We start from the raw sequence: 20507 nt of genomic DNA, 5'->3' as shown, positions 1-20507 counted from the left end.
CAGGAGTCTCCAGGACTACAACACAGTCTTCACCAGGATCCCTGTCAGGAGTCTCCAGAAGCTCCAGTACTTCCAGAACAGCCCTGCCAGAATCCTGATGAGAGTGCGGCCCCCCCCCCCCGGCACCGACGGCCCCGCCACACCACCCTCACCCCATCCGGCACCTGCGGCCCCCATCCCCCTCCCCCCCCCGGCATCTCTGTACTGGCTCCCCTCCACCCCCCCCCCCCGGCTCTCGACGGCCCCCGCCACACCACCACATCACCTCCATCCTGGCATCTCTGTACTGGCTCCTCGTCTCAACACCACCCCATCACCTCCATCCTGGCATCTCTGTACTGGCTCCCCATCTCAACACCATCACATCACCTCCATCCTGGCATCTCTGTACTGGCTCCCCGTCTCAACACCACCACATCACCTCCATCCTGGCATCTCTGTATTGGCTCCCCGTCTCAACACCACCACATCACCTCCATCCTGGCATCTCTGTATTGGCTCCCCATCTCAACACCATCACATCACCTCCATCCTGGCATCTCTGTACTGGCTCCCCGTCTCAACACCACCACATCACCTCCATCCTGGCATCTCTGTACTGGCTCCCCGTCTCAACACCACCACATCACCTCCATCCTGGCATCTCTGTACTGGCTCCCCGTCTTATTCCAGACTGAATTAAAAACCCTCCTGCTGACTATTCATGGTAATATCCCTCCTGCTGACTTTCCAGTGTATTCATGGTAATAACCCTCCTGCTGACTTTCCAGTGTATTCATGGTAATATCCCTCCTGCTGACTTTCCAGGGTATTTACGGTAATATCCCTCCTGCTGACTTTCCAGGGTATTTACGGTAATAACCCTCCTGCTGACTTTCCAGGGTATTTACGGTAATAACCCTCCTGCTGACTTTCCAGGGTATTTACGGTAATATCCCTCCTGCTGACTTTCCAGGGTATTTACGGTAATACCCCTCCTGCTGACTTTCCAGGGTATTTACGGTAATAACCCTCCTGCTGACTATTCATGGTAATTTCCCTCCTTGTCCATGTCCCTTGTAGCGTCATCTGTGTAATTGTTTCCATTAATATATATTTTTGGGGTTTTCATTTTATGCACTTTGAGATTATTCTGTATAATTAAAAGCGCTTTACAAATGTAATCAATTATTACTTATTATTATTATTATTATTATTACAGCAGACCTGTGAATTTCCTACAATACTCTGTACTGTTTGATTTGAATAATGAGGTAATGATCAAACTTCATTTACATTCAAATATCTATTTATCTGAGACCCACAGTATGAATGGTCTGGAGTTGCTTTCCTTTCCTATGAGTGTTGTCCACATCCTGTCTTTTTATTCCCATCTTCTGACTGAAGATTTTCTTTCTCCTGTCTGTTTTTCTCTCTTTGTGGATATTGTCCATATGCTTCAGTAGATGAGTCTTCCGAGTGAATCTTTTACCACAGACTGAGCAGCCATGTTGTTTTTCTCCTGTGTGAGTCTGTCTATGTTCACTTAGGTGCTCCTTGCGATTGAAGCTTTTCCCACAGTCACCACAGCTAAAAGGTTTCTCTCCTCTGTGAATGCGTATATGCCTGGTAAGGTGCTCCTTACGATTGAAGGTTTTCCAACAGTCACCACAGCAAAATGGTTTCTCTCCTGTGTGAATACTCATGTGCCTGGACAGATGTCCTTTTTGTTTGAAGGTCTTTCCACAAAAGGGGCAGGTGCAGGGTTTCCCACCGTGACAGAGTCGGACATGGGCCTTCAGTTTACAGGTGGAGTTATAGAGTTTTCTGCAGAAGAGGCATTCACCGGGTCTCTTCCTGGTGTGAGTCACATGCCTCTGCAGGTCAGCTTTCAGAGCAAATGTTTCACCACAGTCACGGCAGTGGTGAGTTTTTCTAGATGTGCTGGGTTTGAAACACTGTTTTTCCATTGGTGGGTTGAGATTCAACAGTGGGCTGGGATCCAATGGTGGGCTGCTGTAAAGTCCTACTGTGTAGCTGCTTACAGCTGAACTGTGGCTGGAGGCATTGTTTTGATTATCTGGAGGGTCACAGGGAATGTCCAGACCCCTTAGGTGGGTTACAGTGCCAAAAGGTTTGAGATCCACTGGTCTAGAGTCTCTCTCTCTGTTCTCCACAGTCTGGGTTTGGGGAAGAGTCAAGGACTGAAGTGGGTCCTCCTGATCACATTCACTTTTCACACAGGAAGGAGTGAATGTGGAGTCTTTGGTATCAAAGAGCCCTTGAAGCTGCTCTTCCTCCTGACTGGTCCTGACTTCCTCCTGTTCCTCTTTAATCTGTGTGGGCTCTGGGTCCTCCTGCCCCAGACTGGGGCTCCACTCCTGCTCACAGTGCTGCTGCTCAGGGGGAACCTCCTCTTCAGAGAGAGAAAGAGAGAACTGCAAGGAGTCTGGAGGGAAGGAGAGCAGCATAAGTTATTTAAGTTATTTAGACATCATTGTTGGGGTCATTTCAAAAGGTGAACTGAAATTCAAATTCTATGATTGTAAGACTAGAATCTATTTTCAATTACTTCCTTATAATGTGAAGAAAATAAGCTATTTAGTAAATAAAAACAAAAAAAAACATGTTTGAATTGGTTCAATAACGTGTGTTATTGTAGGTTTATAACCTGCTGTGTCCAGTCTGTTGGTGACTTGAATACCCAGTTGTATAATGGTAAAATGACTGTGGCATGGCTCTGCATTACAGTGGATAACTTCCCATTGTGCTGGAGCTAGACCACCTGCCTGTACAACCAAGGGTGAACAATAAACCAGATACTCCAGACGTTGTCACTGCCATAAATGTGTTTCCACTTTGGATATTGGTTTCATATTTGGATTTCCCTTGTCAATCTCTCTTTGACAGGAGATCCTAGGATGATGAAAGTGATATGTCTAGAATCAGAAGATGGTAGAGAGCAAGCTACACCCTTTGTTTTTGAGTTAAGTTCTGTTTCCATAAAGTGACTTTACATTGGTTTCAATGGGGGAATGTTTGCACTCTTGGCTAAGGGACCATCTTACAAGTGCCATCTGCAGAACCTGGTGTTTACAGAAAAAAAAAGTTTGTCTTAATCACAGGTTGGTGGCACCTTAATTGGGGAGGACGGGCTCGTAGTCTAAGGTACTGCATCGCAGTGCTAGCTGTACCACTAGAGATTCTGGGTTCGAGTCCAGGCTCTGTCACAGCCGGCCGTGACCGGGAGGCCCATGGGGCGGTGCACAATTGGCCCAGTGTCATCTGGGTTAGGGGAGGGTTTGGCCGGCAGGGATATCCTTGTCTCATCACGCACTAGCGACTCCTGTGGCGGGCCGGGCGCAGTGCACGCTGACCAGGTCGCCAGGTGTACGGTGTTTCCTCAGACACATTGGTGCGGCTGGCTTTCGGGTTGGATGTGCATTGTGTCAAGAAGCAGTTGGGTTGGTTGGGTCGTGTTTCGGAGGACGCATGGCTCTCGACCTTCGCCTCTCCCGAGTCCATACGGGAGTTGCAGCGATGAGACCAGACTGTAACTACCAATTGGATACCACGAAATTGGGGAGAAAAAGGGGTTAAACATTTTAAAAAAAAGATTTCCTAATTTAAAGTTCACTGATTTTAAAATAATATTTTGGGATTTTTTTTTAATAGCTTAATATCCACATGTGCAAAAATATCTACTGACAAGTACTGTCCTTGTTTGAATTCCTTCTAACATGAATTTAAGATATTTAGCTCTAAAACTCTGGAATTTTGACATGCCCGAAGAGTATATTACGTTCAACAATCTATAGAACATTTTGCCAAACAAACAAGATATTTTCAATATTCATGTTTATATTTTTCAATATTCATAAATTATGTGTAAGAAATGTTTTATCGAAGTAAAAATGCTACTCATATTACAGAGCAAGTGGTAAAGCATTATGACACCAATTTTTGCCTTGTAACAAAAACAAAGATGAAACATTATGGTGTCTTAAAGGAGGCCTGGGTGTCTTACAGTAAGGGAAAAAAGTATTTGATCCCCTGCTGATTTTGTACGTTTGCCCACTGACGAAGAAATGATCAGTCTATAATTTTAATGGTAGGTTTATTTGAACAGTGAGAGACAGAATAACAACAAAAAAAGCTAGAAAAACGCATGTCAAAATGTTATAAAATGATTTGCATTTTAATGAGGGAAATAAGTATTTGACCCCTCTGCAAAACATGACTTAGTACTTGGTGGCAAAACCCTTGTTGGCAATCACAGAGGTCAGATGTTTCTTGTAGTTGGCCACCAGGTTTGCACACATCTCAGGAGGGATTTTGTCCCACTCCTCTTTGCAGATCTTCTCCAAGTCATCAAGGTTTCGAGGCTGACGTTTGGCAACTCAAACCTTCAGCTCCCTCCACAGATTTTCTATGGGATTAAGGTCTGGAGACTGGCTAGGCCACTCCAGGACCTTAATGTGCTTCTTCTTGAGCCACTCCTTTGTTGCCTTGGCCGTGTGTCTTGGGTCATTGTCATGCTGGAATACCCATCCACGACCCATTTTCAATGCCCTGGCTGAGGGAAGGAGGTTCTCACCCAAGATTTGACGGTACATGGCCCCGTCCATCGTCCCTTTGATGCGGTGAAGTTGTCCTGTCCCCTTAGCAGAAAAACACCCCCAAAGCATAATGTTTCCACCTCCATGTTTGACGGTGGGGATGGTGTTCTTGGGGTCATAGGCAGCATTCCTCCTCCTCCAAACACGGCGAGTTGAGTTGATGCCAAAGAGCTCCATTTTGGTCTAATCTGAGCACAACACTTTCACCCAGTTGTCCTCTGAATCATTCAAATGTTCATTGGCAAACTTCAGACGGGCATGTATATGTGCTTTCTTCAGCAGGGGGACCTTGCGGGCACTGCAGGATTTCAGTCCTTCACAGCGTAGTGTGTTACCAATTGTTTTCTTGGTGACTATGGTCTCAGCTGCCTTGAGATCACTGACAAGATCCTCCCGTGTAGTTCTGGGCTGATTCCTCACCGTTCTCATGATCATTGCAACTCCACGAGGTGAGATCTTGCATGGAGCCCCAGGTCAAGGGCGATTGACAGTTCTTTTGTGTTTCTTCCATTTGCGAATAATCACACCAACTGTTGTCACCTTCTCACCAAGCTGCTTGGCGATGGTCTTGTAGCCCATTCCAGCCTTGTGTAGGTCTACAATATTGTCCCTGACATCCTTGGAGAGCTCTTTGGTCTTGGCCATGGTGGAGAGTTGGGAATCTGATTGATTGATTGCTTCTGTGGACAGGTGTCCTTTATACAGGTAACAAGGTGAGATTAGGAGCACTCCTTTTAAGACTGTGCTTCTAATCTCAGCTCGTTACCTGTATAAAAGACACCTGGGAGCCAGAAATCTTTCTGATTGAGAGGGGGTCAAATACTTATTTCCCTCATTAAAATGCAAATCAATTTATAACATTTTTGACATGTGTTTTTCTTGATTTTTTGGTTGTTATTCTGTCTCTCACTGTTCAAATAAACCTACCAAATTATAGACTGATCATTTCTTTGTCAGTGGGCAAACGTACAGAATCAGCAGGGGATCAAATACTTTTTTCCCTCACTGTAAAGGAAGCCTGGGTGTCTTAAAGGAAGCCTGGGCATGGTCCAAATCTCACACATGTTCAAACTTCAATTAATTATTTGTCAATTATGCTAAGATACAAATGTAGAATATATGTCAGCAATCCTTCCTCCAAAGGACCCTTCTTTTGATATTTTTTTGTTGTTGTAAAAATTCAAAAGATCAGGGTCCTGTTTTGTGAGGAATCACCTGAATGCAGCATGGATGAGGTGGTGGTGGTGGGGGGGGGGGGGGGGATCTGATTCTGGACACATTCCGTTGGACTCAGAGAGCCATTGACGAGAGAACTCAGAATATCCAAAGTGAAAACGAATTGACGGCAGTTGTTGTTGCGTGCTATTTGTTCTACACCTCCTGTGAGAATTAAAAATGGGTTGCTAGTTTGGCCCAACCTAGTCTACAAGCAAGCTAGCTAATAGCTCAACATTTAACTTTACAGTAAAAAAAAAAAAAAAATCACAGATGAAAGGGGAAAAACAATCATTTTTGGTAAAACTACAACAGAATTATAGCTACATTCAAATCTTTTGATATTGTGAAACTATTGTGCTTATTGTTGTAAATGGAATTACTGTGAATAAAAAAATTAACAACCAAATCACTTCCTGGTTTTAGTGACGCTGACCATGCACAGGAAAAAGTAAAAAAATTACGTATGTGTTTGAATAGAGATCACTGAATCCCTAAAAACACTGTATTATTAATAGTGACGGGAAACCGAGGCTTTCTGAAGGCTTCGGCACTTTCACCAAATTGTTCTGGAAAACGATTCATTTCTCAGAGCTTCATTACCTGTTAACAACAGCGGAGGCTGGTGGGAGGGGCTATAGGAGGACAGGCTCATTGTATTGGCTGGAATATAATTTATGGAGCGGAGTCAAACGTGGTTTCCATACGTTTGCTTTGTTCAATACAGTTCCATATACTCCATTCCAGCCATTACAATGAGCCCGTCCTCCTACAACCCCTCCTAGCAGCCTCCTCTGGTTCACAATGCACATTAATAACATCTGCTTGTCAGCAATGAATAGCAGCGTCTGATTATGAGATGTTTTTTTTTTTCTCAAATTGTTTTCTTCAAAACTCCATAGCTCAGTGGTAAATCGTTGGCTTTAGTAGCTCATAAATCAGCTGGAATACCAGGTTCACATTTTACATTATCCTTCCCTTTTATGCCTTCGAAAACGGAATCCATGGCATTACATTGGATGCTTAAGACAGAAGCTTATACTATACTATACTAAATAAAATACTTGGAAAAACAGTACATAGTGTGATTTCGCATAGATGATTTAGAAATGTGTTTGAAATATAGGGATTTGACTGCATACCCTAACATCGCCGACTGTTCCAGAGTTCCCTATTGTACCTGCTATGATACCAGTCAGGTGAAACGTTTTATAACAAAATCCTAACTATACCTGTAACTACGGTGTCCAGTAGAGGTAAATATTTAAAAGCAGCTTGGATTCGAAGAAAGCGCACTTATTTGAAAAAGCACGTGATCAAACGAAGCGACGTCTTTCTGATCAATTGATACACGCATCGGTACAACTGCTTTGCGGTTTTGACGCATGCCTCGAAGGCTCCGGTATCAAACGTACAGCACAAATTATGAATTGAGTAGAACTGAACGCACCAGTTCGACATAGTTGTATCTCTGGTGTAATATGCTCTGGTGTGATCCGCAGCAGTCTCCGTAGCCGATCATTCTCCTCCTGGTATTCTACTACCGTTTTCTCAACTGCACCGAAAATCTCCACAGCAGCCGCCGTTAAACGCTCATTTAAAAACACATGTAACAATTGTAGTTTAAACATTTTCAGTCGAATGACAGTTGAGTAGTCTATTTAGTAGAGTCAGTAAGTCTTTACTCCACACAAGCTTGAACGCAAAATCAAAACAAAGACTTCTATGACACAAGTAAGAATGAAGTACTTCCGGGTCACGGATTTGTTGAATCTTTCAGAATAAGTGTCCCATCCTGTATACTTTGTAAATAATTAGGGCAAATATTATGTAAAATGTGAACAGTTATCCATATATTGTATGCTGCTTATCATATAAGACATTACTTGATTTATGTGTTTATGTTTTTATGTGGTGAATCGGTTGTGGTTGTGTTTCAATACAGACATTATAACCTTCGCCTACACAGAAGGTAAATAAAATAAAAAATAAAAACTCCTGTGGTGTATACTTAAAGGAAAACTCCACCCTAAAACGATATTTTGGTATTTTTTTCATTAGTCCATCGTTGCCATAGTCCCAAAATGTTTTGCTTATCAGCAATCAAGTTTTCAAGATACTTTCAAAATACAGAAATCCTCTCTGTATGATGCATTTTGCACACATCACCCCATAACTACGAAGCGAAAACAGATTTTTGATACTTTTTGCAAATGTATTAAAAAACAAATACCTTATTTACATAAGTATTCAGACCCTTTGCTATGACACTCTAAATTGAGCTCAGGAGCATCCTTTTTCCATTGATCATCCTTGAGGTGTTTCTACAACTTGATTGGAGTCCACATGTGGACTTTCAATTGATTGGACATGATTTGGAAAGGCACACAGCTGTCTGTCTATAAGGTCCCACAGTTGACAGTGCATGTCAGAGCAAAAACCAATCCATGAGGTCGAAGGAATTGTCCTTAGAGCTCCGAGACAGGATTGTGTTGAGGCACAGATCTGGGGAAGGGTACCAAACATTTCTGCAGCATTGAAGGACCCCAGGAACATAGTGGCCTCCATCATTCTTAAACGGAAGAAGTTTGGAACCACCAAAACTCTTCCTAGAGCTGGCCGTCCAGCCGAACTGAGAAATCGGGGGAGAAGGGCCTTGGTCAGGGAGGTGGCCAAGAACCTGACGGTCACTCTGACAGAGCTCCAGAGTTCCTCTGTGGAGATGATAGAACCTTCCAGAAGGACAACCATGTCTGCAGCACTCAACCAATCAGGTGTGTAAGGTAGAGTTGCCAGATGGAAGCCCACTTGGAGTTTCCCAAAAAAATCACCTAAAGGACTCAGTACATGAGAAACAAGATTCTCTAGTCTGAAGAAACCAACATTGAACTCTCTGGCCTGAATGCCAAGCGTCACGTCTGGAGGAACCTGACACCATCTCTACGGTGAAGCATGGTGGTGGCAGCATCATGCTGTCGGGATGTTTTTCAGTGGCAGGGACAGACTTGGGCAAAGGTTCACCTTCCAACAGGACAATGACCGTAAGCACACAGTCAAGACAACACAGGAGTGGCTTCGGGACAAGTCTCTGAATGTCCTTGAGTGGCCCAGCCAGAGCCCGGACGAACATCCCTGGAGAGACCTGAAAATAGCTGTGCAGCGACGCTCCCCATCTAACATGACAGAGCTAGAGAGGATCTGCAGAGAAGAATGGGAGAAACTCACCAAATATAGGTGTGCCAAGCTTGTAGCGTCATACCCAAGAAGACTCGAGGCTGTAATCGCTCCCAAATTGCTTCAACAAAGTACTGAGTAAAGGATCTGAATACTTATGTAAATGAGATATTTCAGTTTATTTTATAAATGTGCAAAACATTCTAAAAAACAGTTTTTGCTTTGTCATTATGGGGTATTGTGTGGAGATTGATTTAAAAAACAACAATTTAATCCATTCTAGAATAAGGCTATAATGTTACAAAATGTGGAAAAAGTCAAGAGGTCGGAATACTTTCCGAATGCACTGTATATACATCTTTTAAAAATATATTTTCCTGTATTTTTCACTAACCCTACCACCCCTCCCCTAATTGGAGTAAACTAATGAACAACACCACTTAGGCTTCTACTTCCAGCTTATACATACTATATACATTTCTACGGACACAATCCATTTTACAAAAGTTATATTTTGTTTGTTTTTACTCCTATCCTTCACCTCTCCCATCTATTTCTGATTTTTATTTAAATAGGCAAGTCAGTTAAGAACAAATTCTTATTTAGAATGAAGGCCTACCAAAAGGCAAAAGGCCTCCTGCGGGGACGGGGGCTGGGATTAAAAAGAAATAAAATATATAGAAGACACATCACGACAATAGAGACAACACAACACTACATAAAGAGAGAACTAAGACAACAACATAGCAAGGCAGCAACACATGACAACACAGCATGGTGGCAACACAACATGACAATATGGTAACAACGCAACATGGTAGCAGCACAAAACATGGATGACATTATTGGGCACAGACAACAGCACAAATGGCAAGAAGGTAGAGACAACACCACATCACACAAAGCAACCATAACGAATGTCCATCCATTTACATTTACGTCATTTAGCAGACGCTCTTATCCAAAGCGACTTACAAATTGGTGCATTCACCTTATGATATCCACTGGAACAACCACTTTACAATAGTACATCTATATATTTTGTTTGGGGGGGGTTAAAAGGATTACTTTATCCTATCCCAGGTATTCCTTAAAGAGGTGGGGTTTCAGGTGTCCTTCAGGTGGGGATTGACTCCGCTGTCCTGGCGTCGTGAGGGAGCTTGTTCCACCATTGGGGTGCCAGAGCAGCGAACAGTTTTGACTGGGCTGAGCGGGAACTGTACTTCCGCAGAGGTAGGGAGGCGAGCAGGCCAGAGGTGGATGAACGCAGTGCCCTTCTTTGGGTGTAGGGACTGATCAGAGCCTGAAGGTACGGAGGTGCCGTTCCCCTCACAGCTCCATAGGCAAGCACCATGGTCTTGTAGCAGATGCGAGCTTCAACTGGAAGCCAGTGGAGTGTGCGGAGGAGCGGGGTGATGTGAGAGAACTTGGAAAGGTTGAACACCAGACGGGCTGCGGCGTTCTGGATGAGTTGTAGGGGTTTGATGGCACAGGCAGGGAGCCCAGCCAACAGCGAGTTGCAGTAATCCAGACGGGAGATGACAAGTGCCTGGATTAGGACCTGCGCCGCTTCCTGTGTGAGGCAGGGTCGTACACTGCAAATGTTGTAGAGCATGACCCTACAGGATGGGGTCACCGCCCTGATGTTAGTGGAGAACGACAGGGTGTTGTCCAGGGTCAATCCAAGGCTCTTAGCACTCTGGGAGGAGGACACAAGGGAGTTGTCAACCGTGATGGCGAGATCATGGAACGGGCAGTCCTTCCCCGGGAGGAAGAGCAGCTCCTTCTTGCCGAGGTTCAGCTTGAGGTGGTGATCCGTCATCCACACTGATATGTCTGCCAGACATGCAGAGATGCGATTCGCCACCTGGTTATCAGAAGGGGGAAAGGAGAAGATTAATTGTGTGTCGTCTGCGTAGCAATGATAGGAGAGACCATGTGAGGATATGACAGAGCCAAGTGACTTGGTGTATAGCGAGAATAGGAGAGGGCCTAGAACTGAGCCCTGGGGGACACCAGTGGTGAGAGCACGTGGTGCGGAGACGGATTCTCGCCATGCCACCTGGTAGGAGCGACCTGTCAGGTAGGACGCAATCCAAGAGTGAGCCGCGCCGGAGATGCCCAACTCAGAGAGGGTGGAGAGGAGGATCTGATGGTTCACAGTATCAAAGGCAGCAGATAGGTCTAGAAGGATGAGAGCAGAGGAGAGAGAGTTAGCTTTAGCAGTGCGGAGAGCCTCCGTGACACAGAGAAGAGCAGTCTCAGTTGAATGACCAGTCTTGAAACCTGACTGATTTGGATCAAGAAGGTCATTCTGAGAGAGATAGCAAGAGAGCTGGCCAAGGACGGCACGTTCAAGAGTTTTGGAGAGGAAAGAAAGAAGGGATACTGGTCTGTAGTTGTTGACATCGGAGGGATCGAGTGTAGGTTTTTTGAGAAGGGGTGCAACTCTCGCTCTCTTGAAGACGGAAGGGACGTAGCCAGCGGTCAAGGATGAGTTGATGAGCGAGGTGAGGTAAGGGAGAAGGTCTCCGGAAATGGTCTGGAGAAGAGAGGAGGGGATAGGGTCAAGCGGGCAGGTTGTTGGGCGGCCGGCCGTCACAAGATTTCATCTGGAGAGAGAGGGGAGAAAGAGGTCAAAGCATAGGGTAGGGCAATGTGAGCAGGACCAGCGGTGTCGTTTGACTTAACAAAAGAGGATCGGATGTCGTCAATCTTCTTTTCAAAATGGTTGACAAAGTCGTCCGCAGAGAGGGAGGAGGAGGATGATTCAGGAGGGAGGAGAAGGTGGCAAAGAGCTTCCTAGGGTTAGAGGCAGATGCTTGGAATTTAGAGTGGTAGAAAGTGGCTTTAGCAGCAGAAACAGAGGAAGAATATGTGGAGAGGAGGGAGTGAAAAGATGCCAGGTCCGCAGGGAGGCTAGTTTTCCTCCATTTCCGCTCGGCTGCCCGGAGCCCTGTTCTGTGAGCTCGCAATGAGTCGTCAAGCCACGGAGCAGGAGGGGAGGACCGAGCCGGCCGGGAGGATAGGGGACAGAGTCAAAGGATGCAGAAAGGGAGGAGAGGAGGGTTGAGGAGGCAGAATCAGGAGATTGGTTGGAGAAGCATTGAGCAGAGGGAAGAGATGATAGAATGGAAGAGGAGAGAGTAGCAGGAGTGAGAGAGCGAAGGTTGCGACGGCGCAATACCATTTGAGTAGGGGCAGAGTGAGTAGTGTTGGAGGAGAGCGAGAGGGAAAAGGATACAAGGTAGTGGTCGGAGACTTGGAGGGGAGTTGCAGTGAGATTAGTAGAAGAACAGCATCTAGTAAAGATGAGGTCAAGCGTATTGCCTGCCTTGTGAGTAGGGGGGGACGGTGAGAGGGTGAGGTCAAAAGAGGAGAGGAGTGGAAAGAAGGAGGCAGAGAGAAATGAGTCAAAGGTAGACGTGGGGAGGTTAAAGTCACCCAGAATTGTGAGAGGTGAGCCATCCTCAGGAAAGGAACTTATCAAGGCGTCAAGCTCATTGTTGAACTCTCCAAGGGAAACTGGAGGGCGATAAATGATAAGGATGTTAAGCTTGAAAGGGCTGGTAACTGTGACAGCATGGAATTCAAATGAGGAGATAGACAGATGGGTCAGGGGAGAAAGAGAGAATGTCCACTTGGGAGAGATGAGGATTCCAGTGCCACCACCCCGCTGGCCAGATGCTCTCGGGGTATGCGAGAACACGTGGGCAGACGAGGAGAGAGCAGTAGGAGTAGCAGTGTTATCTGTGGTAATCCATGTTTCAGTCAGCGCCAAGAAGTCGAGGGACTGGAGGGTAGCATAGGCTGAGATGAACTCTGCCTTGTTGGCCGCAGACCGGCAGTTCCAGAGGTTGCCGGAGACCTGGAACTCCACGTGGGTCGTGCGCGCTGGGACCACCAGGTTGGAGTGGCAGCGGCCATGCGGTATGAAGCGTTTGTGTGGCCTGTGCAGAGAGGAGAGAACAGGGATAGACAGACACATAGTTGACAGGCTATGCTAATGCAAAGGAGATTGGAATGAAAATTAACTAAACAACTGGGGAAGCGAGAGAGCAGGGCCTCCCTCACTAACCATTCGCTGAAACACTCAAATATAACTATTCCAACTTCCACTTTAGAAATTATAATTGATGTAAACTACAGTGGTTCAATGTTTCCAGGAATAGGCTCAAATTTAGTTTATTCAGCTAGATAACTTGGTACAGTATTCTTCCGTGAAACCCACCCAGTGCACCGTATCCTATGACGCCGTAGCTGACTAGCATGCAATAACACACGGTTAGGACCAATACTTGGTTACAACAAACTACCAGTGGATCATTCGTGTCAGTGTCTAGTTCCTTTCATAACGCAGAAGTAATTAAACGTTGGCTAGCTAACACAAAGTCAGTCCTGCTAGCTACACAAGTGGGCTACACAACACGAAAGCTTACGTTGCAAAAATCTTATTGACTAAAAATTATACAGTACTGCTAGCTGGTAGAGTCGGCTAGCTAGCAGTGGCTGCGTTTACCTTTATCTTTGATACAAAGACAACTATGTAGCTAGCTAACGTTACACTAATCACATCGTTCCGTTGTAATGTATTTAGTTTCTACAGTACCGCTAGTTGGTGAAGTTGGCTGGCTAGCTAGCAGTGGCTGTGGTGTTGTGATGATGTTGACGCCGAACGAATACAGCTGGCTAGCTAACCTTGTTAGTTTCTCAAAGCTACACCTACACCTTTAGCTACACCTTTATCCTTGACACAAAGACAACTATGTAGCTAACATTACACTCATCAAATCGTTCCGTTGGAATGTAAGGAAATGTAATATTACCCGCAGAGCGAAGAACAGCACGACTACTCACTCCAGCATCCAGTGTTTATTTCTATTAACCATATATTTATAACTAAGCAGCAAAACTCTGCAGAGCTGTGAAGGTTGTATCCCCCATATATATATATAACATTCTATTGGTTGCAAGAATTTTGTATAATAATTTATATAGAAAAATTCAGCGTTTTGAATCCAGCATCGTTTTGCGTCTCAGTTCATAAACCATGTGCCATGGAATCGATACATCAAAAATCTCTTACCACCTATTTAGCAATCTATATGGCACCGTTGTAAATGTTTTGGTCCTTAAATGAAACTGGTATACTTTTTCCCATTTAGCCCAATTTTCTTTAACCAATGTTGGTCTTTTAATGCTTTTTCCCCCCTTCCGCTTGCCTCTACGATTTTTGCGGTAATGCTGCAATTAGTTGGTTGTAATTTTGGGTAGAGCAGACATTTCCATATTTTTGTTAGCTGCATGTGTGACGTAACTCCACCAGTCCTATTTATGATATCCTTTACAAAAGATTATTCATATCTTTTTTTAATAATTACTTTTTTTAATCAATGACTTTAAATCACAATATTTGTTGTATTATTTGTTATTTTCTGGTGGATTAAACTAAAATTGCGACCAACTTTCTACGGCTTGTTTTAAAAAATAGCAATATTTTGGAGATTATTTCATTTTCAAATAACTGAAAATGAGAGATTGTAATCTGAAAAAAAGGGAAAAAGGCCATTCTGGAACATCAGGTGAGAAATTCTTAATAATCTGTTAGTGAGAGATCTAATGCTTTGATATTTTATAATTTCTGCCCTCCGAATTCAAATTCATGATATAAATAAGGCCGTTTATTTTTGTCTGGCTTGGTGTTCCAAATAAAATTGAATCTTTTTTGCTCATATAATTTAAAATAAACTGGTCGCTAGGTGTAGGCAAGACCATAAGCAAATAGGTAACCTGGGATATGACTAAAGATTTAATCAGGGTGATTTTTCCACAAATAAAAATGTATTTTCCTTTCCAAGATAGCAATATCTTATGTTTTTTTTTGCTAACTTCCTATTAAAATGTATTGGAGTGAGATTATTTATTAATTTCGGGATATGTATACCGAGTATGTACAATTCACCGTCAGACCATTTTATTGGGAAACTACACGGAACTGTTAAAGTTGTATTTTTTAGTGATCTAATACGTAATATAGTACACTTATCATAATTCTGTAGCATAAACAAATAATTTATCAGTGTTATCTGACAAAGGTATTGATGTGAGTTTCTGTGCGTCTGCGTCCCCACACATTGTTTTCACCGTATAAATTGCTGCCGGTAATATTGGGTAAAATGCCATTTTATCTCTGTTCTTTTTTAGTCAGGTAGGTAAATAAATATAAATTACGGTCCCATTCTCATTTGCTTCCAACGGTACCAAAAATTAGAACAGGTAATGGTAGAAATAGTTGTAGTTACTTAGCTCCGTGGTCCTGGAATTCTCTCCTGAACATTTAACATTTCGTTGGTGGAGTTTAAACACTTGATCGATCTATATATCATAGAAGAGTGCAATTGTCTTCAGAACAATGTTTTTAGTCAAGACTTTCGTGTTTTTTACATAAAATGTTTTTGTTGTATTATATGTGTGTTTATAGTTTTGTTTAATGTTGTGTTACTGTATGTAAGTTGTTTTGTCTGAAACATTGTTCCCCCTGCTGCTATTGGACCAGGTCTCTCTTGGAAAAGAGATGTTATCTCAATGAGAAAAACCTGTATGAATAAAAGGTAAAATAAAAAATTTATATCAAAGTCTCTGTAATAGTGTGTGGTTTCATAGTATAGCGGGCCTAGCCATTCACCGTGGGAATGATTCAACAGTGTGTGGTTTCATAGTGTAGCAGGCCTAGCCATTCACCGTGGGAATGATTCAACAGTGTGTGGTTTCATAGTGTAGCAGGCCTAGCCATTCACCGTGGGAATGATTCAACAGTGTGTGGTTTCATATTATAGCGGGCCTAGCCATTCACCGTGGGAATGATTCAAGTGCAACGGTCAAGTGCGGCCTTTTACCATGATATAAGGGTGCTGTCTGGTTGAATTACATACTTTAGATTTGAATATATATATATATATGAATATACTACTATCTATATATCTATTTTTTTTTACTATTTTCTACAAGAATTTTCATTTAGATTTTTAAGGTTAACTACTATCTATATATAGATATATATAGATAGAAAATAGTTAAAAAAAATTAAAAACCTTGAATGAGTAGGTGTGTCCAAAACTTTGACTGGTGCTATATAGTACCAGTCAAAAGTTTGGACACACTGACTTATTCAAGGTTTTTAATTTTTACTATTTTCTCTCAACCAGCTTCACCTGGAATGCTTTTAATCAATTCTCAGGAGTCTACTGTATATCATTACTCCATAAAATCCTAAATCAATATCATGAATGAGCAAGATTTGGTCAAAAATCGATGAGAAATATTTTGATGAGATATTTTACAGAATGTGTGTACGTTTTGTCTAAATAACATCAGTCAGACCATTCTCTCATCACCCGAGAGACATTCTAAAACAAATGACCAGGAATTCCTGTTTCTAATAACGTGAAAACATTAGACTGAACAGCAGACCTGTGAGCTTCCGACAATGCTGTGTAATGTTTAATCATTACATCATAATTCAAATCAAACTGTATTCATATAGAATTTTTTACAATAGTAAATCCATCACAAATCTATTGATCTCGAACCAACCGCATAAATTATCCAGAGTAGCTTTCCTTTCCTACGAGTGTTGACCACATCCTGCCTGTTATTCATATCTTTTGACAGAACATATTTTTCCTAATTGTCTTCTTTCACTATTCATCCTGTTTTCTTCCTTTGTGGATGTTTTTGACATGCGTCAGCAGGTTAGTCTTTTGACTGAAGCTTTTCCCGCAGTCACCACAGCTAAATGGTTTCTCTCCTGTGTGAGTCAGTTTATGCTTTCTTAGGTTCCCCTTCAAATTGAAGCTTTTCCCACAGTCACCACAGCTAAATGGTTTCTCTCCTGTGTGAGTCCGTATATGATCTGTAAGGTGACCCTTCTGATAGAAGCTTTTCCCACAGACACCACAGCTAAATGGTTTCTCTTGTGTGTGAGTCAGTATATGACTCCCTAGGTCTCCCTTCTGATAGAAGCTTTTCCCACAGTCACCACAGCTAAATGGTTTCTCTCCTGTGTGACTCAGTATGTGCAAGTTCAGGTGCCCCTTCTGATAGAAGCTTTTTCCACAGTCACCACAGCTAAATTGTTTCTCTCCTGTGTGAATACTCATGTGCCTGGACAGATCTCCTTTGTGTTTGATGGTCTTGCCACAAACAGGGCATGTGCATGATTTGTCAATGTGACAGAGTTGGATATGGGCCTTCAGTTTACAGGTGGAGTTGTATTGTTTATTGCAGAAGCGGCATTCACTGATTATATTATTGGTAAGAGTCACGTGCCTCTGCAGGTCAGCTTTCAGAGGAAACATTTCACCACAGTGGTGAGTTTTTCTAGACGTGGTGTTGGGTTTGGAACCGTGTTCCCCCATTGACGTGTTTGGATCTAATGGTGGGCTGATGTCAAGTCCTACTGGGTAGCTGCTTACAGCTGAACTGTGGCTGGAGGCATTGTTTTGATTATCTGGAAGGTCACAGAGAATGTCAAGACCCTTTAGGTGGGTTACAGTGGCAAAAGGTTTGAGATCCACTGGTTTAGAGTCACTCTCTCTGTTCTCCACAGTCTGGGTTTGGGGAAGAGTCAAGGACTGAAGTGGGTCCTCCTGATCACATTCACTTTTCACACAGGAAGGAGTGAATGTGAACTCCATGATATCAGCCTCAATGCCCTGAAGCTGCTCTTCCTCCTGACTGGTCCTGACTTCCTCCTCTTCCTCTTTAATCTGTGTGGGCTCTGGGTCCTTCTGCCCCAGACTGGGGCTCCACTCCTGCTCACAGTGCTGCTGCTCAGGGGGAACGTCCTCTTCAGAGACAGAGAGCTGCAGAGAGTCTGGAGGGAAGGAGAGGAGGAGCAGAGGTTACCTAGACTTTAGATATCAGGGTTGGGGTCAATTTGGATTTAAGACAGTAAATTCAAGACTGGGTAAACTGTATCTCCAATTCCATAACCGTAAAACTAAAATCTGGCTAGACTGTAAACTCTCCTTCCAGACTCATTTAAGCATCTCCAATCCAAAATTAAATCTAGAATTGGCTTCCTATTTCACAACAAAGCCTCCTTCACTCACGCTGCCAAACATACCCTCGTAAAACTGACTATCCTACCGATTTTAGACTTCGGCGATGTCATTTACAAAATAGCCCTCAACACTCTACTCAGAAAACTGGATGTAGTCTATCACAATGCCATATGTTTTGTCACCAAAGCCCCATATACCACCCACCACTGCGACCTGTATGCTCTTGTCGGCTGGCCCTCGCTACATATTCGTCGCCAGACACACTGGCTCCAGGTCATCTATAAGTCTTTGCTAGGTAAAGCTCCGCCTTATCTCAGCTCACTGGTCACCATAACACCCACACGCGCTCCATAACAACACTGCATGCGCTCCTGCAGGTATATCTCACTGGTCATCCCCAAAGCCAACACTTCCTTTAGCCGCCTTTCCTTCCAGTTCTCTGCTGCCAATGACTGGAACGAATTGCAAATATCGCTGAAGTTGGAGACATATCTCCCTCACTAACTTTAAACATCAGCTAACCGATCACTGCAGCTGTACATAGCCCATCTGTAAATAGCCCATCCAATCTACCTACCTCATCCCCATATTGTTTTTAATTTACTTTTTTTTTGCTCTTTTGCACACCAGTATTTCTACTTGCACATCATCATCTGCACATCTATCACTCAAGTGTTAATTTGCTAATTTGTAATTACTTCTCTACTATGGCCCATTTATTGCCTTACCTCCTCATGCCATTTGCACACACTGTATATATATTTTTCTATTGTGTTATTGACTGTACTTTTGTTTATTCCATGTGTAACTCTGTGTTGTTTTTTGTCGCACTGCTTTGCTTTATCTTGGCGAGTTCGCAGTTGTAAATGAGAACTTGTTCTCAACTGGCCTACCTGGTTAAATAAAGGTGAAATAAATAAAAATAAAATATAATTTTCAACTACTTAATGAATTGAAGATAATAATATATTTTTTCATTTAACCTTTATTTAACTAGGCAAGTCAGTTAAGAACAAATTATTATATACAATGACGGCCTACCCTGGCCAAACCCTAACCCAGAAGACGCTGGGCCAATTGTGCGCCCTATGGGACTCCCAATCACAGCCGGATGTGATGCAGCCTGGAGAATAAGATTCATTTCTAAAAAGGTGTTACATTTTTTTAAGAATACATTCAAATCACTTCCTGATTTTTTTATGACAATGTTTTTAATCCATGCGTGGTTTAAAAACAACAATATTAAAATGTATTAAATGGTGATCACTTTTAGCACAAATAGTTTATCAATAAGGTATAACTATTGCTAGCTTCTAGTATATATCTAAATACGTACCTATTCTACATAGTTGATTCTCCGGTGTCCTCCGCAGCAGTCTCCGTAGCCGATCATTCTCCTCCTGGTATTCTACTACCGTTTTCTCAACTGCACCGAAAATCTCCACAGCAGCCGCCGTTAAACGATCATTTAAAAACACACGGAACACCTGTAGTTTAGACATTTTCAGTCTTCAGTTTAGTCAGTTGATCTTTCGTTACTCCACGCAAGGAATTAAAAACAAAGTCAAAGACATGTATAACTAAATCCTCTTCTGTCTGTGACACAGTCGTCTCCAATCCTACTTCCGTGTTCTAGTCAAGGAATTTAGGAAAATAACTCCAAAGACTTTTATAACTAAACCAAGATAGACCACAGCCTTTCGTTTCCAATGGGAAGAAATTAGTCATAGTGGGCAGAGCCATGCACTAGCTAACGAGATCCTATTGGACCGTTCTGGCATATATCTGCATTTTTCCGATAGGGGACGCCTATCCTTGTGCAATAACTAAATTCGCCTTAGCGCTCCTTTTAGACAAAGAAATGTTGAAAAACTTTTGCACAGGATAAAGTCTTCAAAGCTTACCTTTGGAAACAGAAAACTTTATTTAGATCCAATAATGAGAATATTTGAAGAATATTGGCCAAAATCCATCTCCTTCCATCTTCTCCCACTGCCGGCCACTGTGCTTCCGCTCACTACCATATTTGGTAACGAGTGGAAACGCCAAGCAGATGTTTCACATTTATACATCCGGTGAAATATCTGTCACGTTGTTCTATCTGTGATACATCGGTTCAAACTAGTTGGTGGCAAACCCGGAAAGGAACAACAGCGCGGTAGCTGGATGGGGGTTTACTACCGTGCATGGCAGCCAGGTAAAAAAGGGAAAAGATCATTACATGTAGACAAACAATGGATTAATATCATAACTATAGAATAATCTGGAATAATCCATTTTCATCAGGAGTCGACAGTATAGCATTAGTTTGAATGAGGTCAGAATTTTTGTTTAACCTTTATTTTATCAGGGAGGCATGCTGAGACCAAGGTCTCTTTTACAGATGAGCCCTGTAATTACACAAATACACACATTAAATACACTATGAAAAGCAAAGAACCAATATGAAACACAG

General features: G+C 42.9%; 2 protein-coding genes across 2 annotated transcripts; both read right to left on the bottom strand.

Moving 5' to 3' along the window:
- Positions 1–248: 248 nt before the first annotated feature.
- On the bottom strand, positions 249–7649 carry LOC106578102 (uncharacterized). The gene is made up of 2 exons (XM_014156697.3): positions 7264–7649; positions 249–2428 (listed from the first exon to the last, which is right to left on the bottom strand). Exons 1-2 carry the CDS (start codon positions 7442–7444, stop codon positions 1290–1292), a joined length of 1320 nt encoding a protein of 439 aa, XP_014012172.2. The 5' UTR covers positions 7445–7649; the 3' UTR covers positions 249–1289.
- Positions 7650–16460: 8811 nt separating this feature from the next.
- On the bottom strand, positions 16461–20050 carry LOC145861789 (uncharacterized). The gene is made up of 2 exons (XM_082965302.1): positions 19389–20050; positions 16461–17862 (listed from the first exon to the last, which is right to left on the bottom strand). The coding sequence occupies exons 1-2, from the start codon at positions 19552–19554 to the stop codon at positions 16688–16690; spliced, it is 1341 nt and encodes a 446-aa protein (XP_082821428.1). The 5' UTR covers positions 19555–20050; the 3' UTR covers positions 16461–16687.
- Between the last annotated feature and the right edge of the window lie 457 nt (positions 20051–20507).

This window comes from Salmo salar, chromosome 18, assembly GCF_965601325.2.
Source record: "Salmo salar chromosome 18, fSalSal1, whole genome shotgun sequence".
NCBI classification, from domain to species: Eukaryota; Metazoa; Chordata; class Actinopteri; order Salmoniformes; family Salmonidae; genus Salmo; species Salmo salar.
This window is presented reverse-complemented; position numbering and strand designations above follow the sequence as displayed.